Source organism: Leptidea sinapis, chromosome 18 (assembly GCF_905404315.1).
Source record: "Leptidea sinapis chromosome 18, ilLepSina1.1, whole genome shotgun sequence".
NCBI classification, from domain to species: Eukaryota; Metazoa; Arthropoda; class Insecta; order Lepidoptera; family Pieridae; genus Leptidea; species Leptidea sinapis.
In genome coordinates, this window is record NC_066282.1 from 11,307,342 (window position 1) to 11,317,844 (window position 10,503).

At 43.5% G+C, this 10,503-nt stretch overlaps 1 protein-coding gene across 2 annotated transcripts in view; it reads left to right on the forward strand.

The window, feature by feature from the left end:
- The window catches only part of LOC126969528 (lysine-specific demethylase 6A), a 64,261-nt gene extending 56,432 nt beyond the window's left edge, over positions 1–7,829 (forward strand). For both annotated transcript variants that reach the window (XM_050815003.1, XM_050815004.1), the window contains 2 exons: positions 1,471–1,627; positions 3,803–7,829. In XM_050815003.1, the coding sequence (XP_050670960.1) occupies positions 1,471–1,627; positions 3,803–5,294 (1,649 nt within the window). In that variant the 3' untranslated portion in view covers positions 5,295–7,829. The remainder of the gene's footprint in view (positions 1–1,470; positions 1,628–3,802) is intronic.
- The last annotated feature ends 2,674 nt before the right edge of the window (positions 7,830–10,503 follow it).

The window sequence follows — 10,503 nt, forward strand, 5'->3', positions numbered from 1 at the left end:
TAGCTCTAACAGCGGTGATCATAACATAATGTCAACTTCTTTGTCGAGCAATTAATATATTTGTAACAATAATAATTTAAATGAAAGCAAATGAAGGCAAATACTTTAAAACTCGTAAGAATAAAATCTTATATTACAAATACAAAATACAAAAAATACAAAATCATTTATTTCGCACTTTTCATATACAAATTAACATTTTATACTGACCCCCACACTAGGCGTTGCCTGTCTCGTGGGGGAAATAGTAGAATTAACAGAAAATGAAGATATACAAGCGGCTAGTGACAACAAGCTGATTACTAAAATTTTACCAATCATATAAAGAAATAAAGTAACAGTAATAACTATGCAAGTATTAATTGTGTGTATATGTGTTGTGTGTATGAAAGTGTGTGTATTGTGTATATGTATTGTGTGTATTTTTTAGGATTGTACCTTAAGAAGATTTTCAGTTTCCATATAGGATAGTTGTATTAAATATTTTGATAGAAGCTCTTTAGCCTTGAAGATGGAGTGTTCTTTAAATTTACATAGCTGGACCAGTTTATTATAAATCCGGGGGTACAAAAAGGTTGGAAAGCGACATGCAAATGCAGTTTTGACATTAGTAACAGGCAATTTGTAAACTCGGTTTTTAAGCAATGTGTTTTATTCTTTTGAGTTCAGAGCTGTTTTGTGGACATGCATCGCCACTCTTATCAGGTACAGCTTTCGAACACTGAGTACCTGAGCGTCGCTGTACAAATCATTCGTTGGGTATCTAATCGGTTTCCTCAAAGCGACTTTTAACACAGCTCTTTGCGCTCTTTCCAATTTTATGAGGTTGGTGGAATTTGTACCTCCCCAGGCTAGAATGCAGTAATTTATGATTGATTGTCCGAGGGCTAAATAGATGCTTTTTAATAATGAAAGCTCAGCGGACTCTCGAAGCAATTTAATGGTGTATACCAATTTTCGTAAACGAGTTGAGACAGCAGCAACGTGATCTCTGAAACTTAATGTTTCGTCTACGACTATTCCTCTCCCAAAAATCGCCATGACGATCGGTCCCGCCCTGCTCTCATCCAACGTATTCCGGCGATCTTGACCAGATCGTCGGTCCATCCTACCAACGCTTCGTCTTCCGGTACGTGGTCGCCATTCGAGGACTTTAATGCCCCAACGGCCATCTGTCCGTGGAACTATGTGCCCTGCCTAATTCGATCTCGCAGGGAAACTCTGAGCATAGCCCTCTCCATTGCCATCTCAGTGTCCATGAGCTTTCTCATAAGACCCATAGCTAGCGAAGTCTGCGTACCGTAAATCATCACTGGCAACACACACTGGTTGAAAATCTTCGTCTTCAGACACTGTGGTATTTGGGACGAGAAGATTTTACGGAGCTTCCCGAACGCTGCCCATTCGAGTTGGATTCTATATAACGTGACGAATATTCCATATTAAGTTTGTGATTGCGTTTGTTAACAGTGGAAGGCGCCATGTCGTCCGGCGCTGGTAACAACAAAGAAGCAATCCTAGGTGGGAGACAGGCCGTGGTCAAGCTGGAGCCTCTGAAGACGGATCCACTCAAACCAGCCACGTTCAACAACACCATGAGCGCCAAACAGATACTCGACCTGTGCAAGTGAGTACCATCCACTACAAAGATAAATACGTAGAGCTGTTGACTCTCCACCACTCTGTTGGTGTGGTAAGCTATTTGTCAGCGGGAGGCTCCTTAGCGCAGGATGGCGGCTAGATTATGGGAACCACGACGCCGCCGTTTTCTGCCGTGAAGCATTATTGTGTTTCGGTCTGAAGGGACGGCGCCGTAGTTAGTGAAATTTCTGGGCAAATGAGACTTAACATCTTATGTCTCAAGGTGACGAGCGTTATTGTAGTGCCGGGCTCTGCATTGTAATGGGCACGGTGTATAAACTACCATCAGCTGAACGTGTTACTCGTCTCGACCCTTATTGTCATAAAAAATGGCGTGCATACAAAGTACACATGTCAGAAGTGTAACTTCTTTGGAAAATTAATTTTTAAATCTCGTTCATATCAATTATCCTAATCTGTTAAAATGTTATTTGTCAATATTAGAAATTATTATTCTTATTCATTAGTACCAAATGTTCTTTGTCATTATTAGAAATTATTATTCTACTTACTCGCACCCACGCGCTAAACCTGCACGATACAACGCTAGGAGGGAAGATGTTCAACTTTTTCGCATCTGCGCGCTATACCTGCACGATAGAAAGCTAGTGGGGAAGATGTTCTACGTTCTCGCGGCTGCGCGCTTAACCTGTACGATATAACTCTAGTAGGGAAGTTGTTATACTTACTAGCGGTGCCATGTGCTTCAAGCCACGTTCGCCATTAATCACTCTATCTCAATCGGTCTTAATCTCCCTTTCAATTTTCTTGAATAAAAACGTCCCACATTTTCGTGACACATTATTGGCATATATAGACACTGGATTTAATAAATGATCCCAAATTCGTCCTCTGCACCCTCGAGAACCTCGGATTCGACATCCATATTGTTGAAGTCAAAAATATGAGCGGTGGCCATCTTGGATTTCAAAAATAATCCCAAATTCGTTCTCTGCACCCTCGAGAACCTCGGAAACGATATCCATATTGTTGAAATCATAATTTTGCGCGGCGGCCATATTGGATTTATAAAATAATCCCAAATTCGTTCTCTGCACCCACGAGACCTCGGATTCGATATCCATATTGTTGAAATAATAAATTTGCACCGCGGCCATCTTGGATTTCAAAAATGACTCCAAATTCGTTCTTTGCACCCTCGAGAACCTCGGAAACGATATCCATATTGTTGAAATCATAATTTTGCGCGGCGGCCATATTGGATTTATAAAATAATCCCAAATTCGTTCTCTGCACCCACGAGAACCTCGGATTCGATATCCATATTGTTGAAATAATAAATTTGCACGGCGGCCATCTTGGATTTCAAAAATGACCCCAAATTCGTTCTTTGCACCCTCGAGAACCTCGGAAACGATATCCATATTGTTGAAATCATAATTTTGCGCGGCGGCCATATTGGATTTATAAAATAATCCCAAATTCGTTCTCTGCACCCACGAGAACCTCGGATTCGATATCCATATTGTTGAAATAATAAATTTGCACGGCGGCCATCTTGGATTTCAAAAATGACCCCAAATTCGTTCTTTGCACCCTCGAGAACCTCGGATTCGACATCCATATTGTTGAAGTCTAAAATTTGAGCGGCGGCCATCTTGGATTTCAAAAATAACTCCAAATTCGTTCTCTGTACCCTCGAGAATCTCGGATTCGATATCCATATTGTTGAAATCATAACTTTGCGCGGCGGCCATCTTGGATTTCACAAATGATCCCAAATTTGTTCTCTGCACCCTCGAGAACCTCGGATTTGATATCCATATTGTTGATATCGCAAATCTGCGCGGCGGCCATATTGGATTTGAAGAATGTTCTCAAATTCGTTTTTTTGCTCCTTCGAGAACCTCGGATTCGATATCCATATTGTTGAAATCATAATTTTGCGCGACGGACGTCTTGCATTTTAAAAATTATCCTAGTTCTCTGCACAAAATTAGTCGAGAGGAGGAGAGGATGGTGGCTCATCGGGTCTCTTCCTGCCGCCAAGCCAGTGTGCAAGCTTTATTTGTTTCAATTTGAAGGACGCCGTAGCTAGTTTAATTGTTTTTATTTGGACAAGTTCTGACACTTTGATCTTATTTTTAGTCGACAAATGATGCGACTGTAGTTAATATAAGTTCCTCTCGCACGTCTCCAGAGAGCAGGCGGGCCCGGCGTCCTCGTGGTCGGTGCTGGGTGACGGCCTGCCCCCCCCGGAGCCGCCCGGCGTGCCCCCTCCCCGGCTGACGGCCGACCAGCTCGCCCCGCCCGCGCCCTTCGTCTACGTGGAGTCCAAGCGGGACGCCTTCTCGCCGCAGCTGCAGGACTTCTGCCTGAAGCATCCCATCGCCGTGGTGCGCGGGCTCACGGCCGCTCTCAAGCTCGATCTGGGCCTGTTCTCCACCAAGACCCTGGTGGAGGCGTGGCCCGACCACGCCGTGGAGGTGCGCACGCAGCTGATGCAGTCGGCCGACGAGAACTGGGACCCGAGCGGGCGGCGCCGCGTGTGGGCGTGCGCCTCGCACCGCTCGCACACCACCGTGCGCAAGTACGCGCAGTACCAGGCGGGCTCGTTCCAGGACTCGCTGCGGGAGGAGCGCGAGCGGGGCGCGGGCGGCGCGGGCGGCGGCGGCGCGCTGTCCGACTCGGACGGGCGCGAGGCGGGCCCGGCCAAGCGGCGCCGCGGCGCGCGCATGCTGCGCTTCGGAACCAACGTGGACCTGTCGGACGAGCGCAAGTGGCGGCCGCAGCTGGCCGAGCTGCAGAAGCTGCCCGCCTTCGCGCGGGTGGCGTCGGCCGCCAACATGCTGTCGCACGTGGGCCACGTGATCCTGGGCATGAACACGGTGCAGCTGTACATGAAGGTGCCCGGCAGCCGCACGCCGGGCCACCAGGAGAACAACAACTTCTGCTCCATCAACATCAACATCGGGCCCGGCGACTGCGAGTGGTTCGGCGTGCCCGACGCGTACTGGGGCGGCGTCAAGGAGCTGTGCGACCGCCACGGCCTGTCGTACCTGCACGGCTCGTGGTGGCCCGACCCCGAGGAGCTGCGCGCGCACGGCGTGCCCGTGTACCGCTTCACGCAGCGGCCCGGCGACCTGGTGTGGGTGAACGCGGGCTGCGTGCACTGGGTGCAGGCCACGGGCTGGTGCAACAACATCGCGTGGAACGTGGGCCCGCTCACGGCGCGCCAGTACGCGCTGGCGCTGGAGCGCTACGAGTGGAACAAGGTGGAGAACTTCAAGTCCATCGTGCCCATGGTGCACCTGACGTGGAACCTGGCGCGCAACATCCGCGTGTCGGACCCGCGCCTGCACGGCGCCGTGCGCACGTGCCTGCGCCAGTCGCTGCGGGCCGCCGCCGGCACGCTGGCGGCGGCGCGCGCGCGCGGCGTGCCCGTGCGCTTCCACGGGCGCGCGCGCGGCGAGGCCTCGCACTACTGCGGCGCGTGCGAGCGCGAGGTGTGGCACGCGCTGCTGGTGCGGGCGCACGAGCGGCGCCACGTGGTGCACTGCCTGGCGTGCGCGCGCCGCGCCAGCCCGGCGCTGGCCGGCTTCCTGTGTCTGGAGGAGCACCACGTGGACGAGCTGGCGCAGGTGTACGACGCCTTCGTGCTGCACCGCGCCGCCGGGCCCGCGCCCGACTGACGGCCGCCGCTGTCTCCCCCCTCCCCCCGGTAGCGAGCTAGACCGACTGTCGTGACGCGTATTTGTTAAGATGTCCGAATATTTTGGTGATAGAACTAATTTTGTACTACGACGAACTTTACAATTTACAAGCTCCTCGATCACTATTGTAATTGTGAGAGATATTTATTACGAGAAGTCAATTTTGGCGGTTTCGCCGACGGTGTTAGGTGTAAGTAGTGATCTGCGACCTCGGTTCAAATCGATTCACAAGATTCTAAGTAAATGTATGTCGACGTCTCGGTGGTAACATCTATGTATGTATGTTTGTATATATATGTTTATTTGTAATGTTTTGTGTATTTTCAAAACTCGACTTCAGAATTAACTTTTCTATATTATCTGCCTGAGATAAAAACTTCTCTTTTTATTTTTAAATAAAAATTTCAGCTTTAATTCAATTACGAAGACCACTAGAAAGATGTGATACATTTACATTATAGTAAACAGTTTTATTGACATATAGTATAAGGAGAAGTAGAGAATAACATGGGTCGAGTCTGGAGAGAGAGATGAAGAAACCGGAGGGTCGCAGAGTGATTCTGTGTTCACCACATTGTGTATTATTTTTGTATAGATACATATTTATTTATTTTGACTTTACTATTTTTGAATTTGTAACACTACTCCAGCTTTTATTGCTACTGTCTCTGTACCCAAACATAATCAAACAAGTGATTTTATTACTTATTTACTTAATTATTTACATTTTCGTATTTTAAGCTCGCATAGAATTTTCGTTGTGAAACTAACTATGCAATGGATTTGTTATTATCAACGTATTTTTTAAAATGTTTTTAAAGACACATAATATCATAAAAACTAGTAAAGTTCATTTACTTTGTAGATCTTTGTTAATTTATATATCTAGATAGTTTCTCTTGCTGATAGGCAACGCATGACAACAGGGCAGGTTTATTACTTGTACATACCGCGTGACCGCTACGTTTTACACAAAATAAGCGTCCCGTTATTTTAGTGTGTGCGTTGCTGAAAATAGGGGTTATACGTTTGCCGCTATTTTTAAACATGTTCACAGCTCTCACAGTCTATCTAAGCGTATAAGTTATATATGGTTTACAAGTTAGACGAAAATAGTTAAAAAACACAAATAACACAGTTCAGTAGCAATAAGATAGTGGAGTATAGTAATAATGAGTGTAGTCGGCGTAGCGAATAGTAGGTAAGAGCAAGGCACGGACGTGACTCTCTGTTGTAGGAGGGTCCAGTGAGAAGTGCCGCATAGTCCCAAAGAATGTTTGATAGAGAAATTAGACGCGGAGAAAACTACTTTCTTGGAATTAGACTTTGGTCGGGCTTGGATTGGCTAAACGCTGTCCTTTCATACGCATTTAATACCCACTTGCGTATACGAGATCAGCGGTAAAGTATTGTAGATTTGCTTGGGATGTGGCCGGTTTTGTTTCAACAGGTGGCGCTGTTTGCCATGAAAATTACTTACTGTGTGGGTATTAAAAACTAATTAATCATATGACAACATTTTAAGTATTTACATAATATAAGCTTAGATAATTTATACGTATAGATAGAGCCTCTTGCTGCTAGATAACCGATCAAAACAGGCCAGGTCTTTATTACTTTAATGTGTGTGACAGGCTACGTCTTACACTCGCGATTTGTATGTCACTTTGTGTTAGTATGCGTTCATTGCTCAAAATAGCGGTTAACTGTCAACCTTTTTTGACGTTTTCACAGCTGTCAGTCACAGTATATCTAGACGTATAAATGATCTCAGCATATAAGTTGATTATTTCCTATTGAGACAAATCATTCTGAGTAAACGTAAATTGTATACAGCGTATTATTTAAATATCATGTTAAATAGTACTTAATGAGAATTATTAATTTACACGAGCGCCATCTTTTGTTTGTTTAAAACATGTCAGCCCCATGTCGAGTACGGTTGGCACCACGATAAACCGCCTGTTTATAAAAGCACTTTGAATATTTGCTACTATTTCGTGCAAATCTGTATTATTGGCATTCATTGGTTTTATTATTTTATATACACAAACATTATAAACCCCCTATAATGCACATTGTGACCACCATAAAAATACTGTTTTCTTAGAACAAATTTCTTATCTGTGACAATGTTATTATGACTTGCTAAGACACTCTTGTATCATGTACAGTGACAAACTATTATAATTGACATTCAGGAGGTTGACTGTGCCGGCCCGTAACGAAATTAGGAGTAATTGTTTGGCTAATCGTTAGAAAAGTTGAGGTTTGTGGTAAGGTGGTCTAGATCTCGGCACCGTTTCGTTGGTTATTTCTTTCGAAGTTTAAGATCTTGTTAATGAGATTCAATGTTGTATTCATTTATAAGTGCCGAGAGTTTGGGTGATGGAAGATGGCGTAGGTGTCGTATAGCGAATATTATAATTTTAAGTAATAATAACATCACTGCCATGTATGACCTTACTGTTTATACTGTAATATTAAATTTTTTATTAAATATATTATACGCCATTGCTTGTTTTCTTTATTATTTCAGATTCCGAATCCTAGATAATATGAACCTCATTCACAACATTAAAAATAATATAGGACCGAGGTGAGAGCCTTGAGGAACGCCAGACATAGCAAAGTAAGGCTGCGAATTGTAACCATTCGCTGACACAATCTGAAGTCTTTTTGCTAGGTAAGACTGAAATCAACTAAGAAGTGAAACAGTTATTCCAAAATGATATAGTTTTGTGGTTAGGTTGTTGTGATCAACCTTGTCAAACGCATTAGCAAAGTGTGTAGATTGCATCTACTTCATCGCCCCGATCCACTAGTGCAAAGATCAGATAAAAAACATGCTAAAGGAGAATGCCCATATGTCGCCTAGGTTTTTCTCATGCGTCAAAATGAAATTTATATAGTAATTATTTACTCAATTTTTGCCATAATATCCCGATCAATTTAAAATAAAATAAAACATTATATAGATTTTCCTGTAATTGGCGGTGACGGAAATTAAGCCATCAATTACTTCGAGTGTTGTAGTTTAGCTAATAATTATTTAGGTATTATTGACATTTATTGATTTGAATCGATTTTGGCAAGATCACATACTCTGAAACCAGTCTCGTAAGTAATCGAAACTAACTAAAAATCTTAATTTTATCCATAAAAATACATTATGTGGAGTCAGCATCTCAATAATTGTGGTCTTAAATTATAATATTGAATTTTTATTTATACAAAGTAAGGGATGAGACGAGCAGAACCTTCACCTGATGGATATTTATACGCCCTGCCCATTTCAATGCAGAATTCTTGAAAAACCCAAAAACTCTGAGTGGTACTACAATAATTGCGCTCGTCTTGCTCCTCTGAAAAAATGAGTCTTAACATCTTATGTCTCACCTTGAGACATAAGATGTTAAGACTCATTTGGCCAATAACTTCACTACGGCACCCTTCAGATCGAAACACAATAATGCTTAAGCATTACTGCTTCGCGGCGTTGTTGTAGTATCGTTGCCGTTGTGGTATCCATAATCAAGCCGGCTTCTAGTGCAAAGAAATCTGATGAATGTTTACATTTCGCATTATCCTCTCAGTGCTAATCTGATTGAAACTCTAAAAACTGACCTTCGATTAGTTATTGTCGGAGATTTACACTGGCCTGCAAAAGTAAGTATCACACTTTTCAAATTATTTTGTTTTCTTAACTATAGAAGGTAGAGATTTAAGATTAAAAACGTTTTGTTGCAAATTTTATAGGCTTTAATTCTTAGAAACTAAAATTAAACATTAGTAACATAAAAAAGATAAAACCATGAAAATAGACATTTTTACTTTAGTGTAAAAAAATTCAACTAAAATGTATTACATGTTATTTAATTTTTAATAACTGGTATTTCCTCCTCGAGCTCTGATTACAGCTTCGAGCCGGTTTGGCATACTGAACACTAGGTTTCGGAGCCGATGTTGGGGATTATTCTCCCATTCTTCTACCAGGGCCTGCTTTAGTGCCCTGAGGGTAGTAGGTGGTGGTCTGCGAATTCTGACTAGCCTCCCAAGCTCATCCCAGGCGTGTTCAATCGGGTTGAGATCAGGACTTCTTGATGGCCAAGCCATCACGCTGATACCGACCTCCTGAATATACTCTTGTACGATATGAGCCGTGTGTGGCCGGGCATTATCATGCATCAGCATCGATCCATCACCCATATTTGCTAAATACGGCCCTGCATACTCATTGAAAATCTCTTGAGCATATCTTTGCCCAGTGAGGGTGCCATTGTCTATGGCTACTAGCTCTGTGCGACCTTCTGAAGATATGCCAGCCCATACATGTACACTGCCTCCACCGTATTGGACTCTTTCTGAGATTCAGGCTTGAAGGTATCGCTCACCAGCTCGCCTGTAAACACTTCGCCTTCCATCAGAAGTGTAAAGGGAGAATCGAGACTCATCTGCAAACAAAATTCTTGACCATTCTTCTTCATCCCACTGCATGTGTACACGGGCGTATCGCAGTCTCGCTACTCGATGCTGTCTCTCGAGTTTTGGGCCACTCGCTGGTCTTCGGGGTTTAAAATTTGCTTCAGCAAGTCTTCTTCTCACTGTACTGTCACTAATGTAGTCCCTCCGGGGCTGAAGTAACTGTTGCTGGACTTTAACTGCATTTTGGTGGCGATTTCTTAACACAGTGGAAATAATATAACGATCTTCTCGGGCACTGGTACACCTGGGTCTGCCATTACAAGGTCTCCTCAGATGGTGTCCAGTCTCTTCGTACCTTCGCTTTACCTTCTGGACCGTTCGTACCGTCACACCCACCATTCTTGCAGTGCGACGCATACTGATGCCTAGTTCCAGAAAAGCCATGATCCTAGCACATTCTACAACTGAAAGAGGCATGATAAATAAATGTTATGTGCTTTTTAGCATAAATTTTTAAAACAAGACCCATCGATCTTGAAAAAAATTTAAAACAGAAAGAAAAATGTGAATGGTAAAATTGTAATTCGGAAACGTCCACTTTGAAAAAGGAATGGTTTTGTTTTTGAAGTTTTTTTTCAGCCAATTCTTAAAAGAAGGTTACCGACTATAAAATTTTTATGTACAAAATTAAATTCTCTTTGGAGTCCTTTTTATTTCGAAAGTCTATCTTGTGAACTTAAAACGTTATCCCAATTTTAAAAGT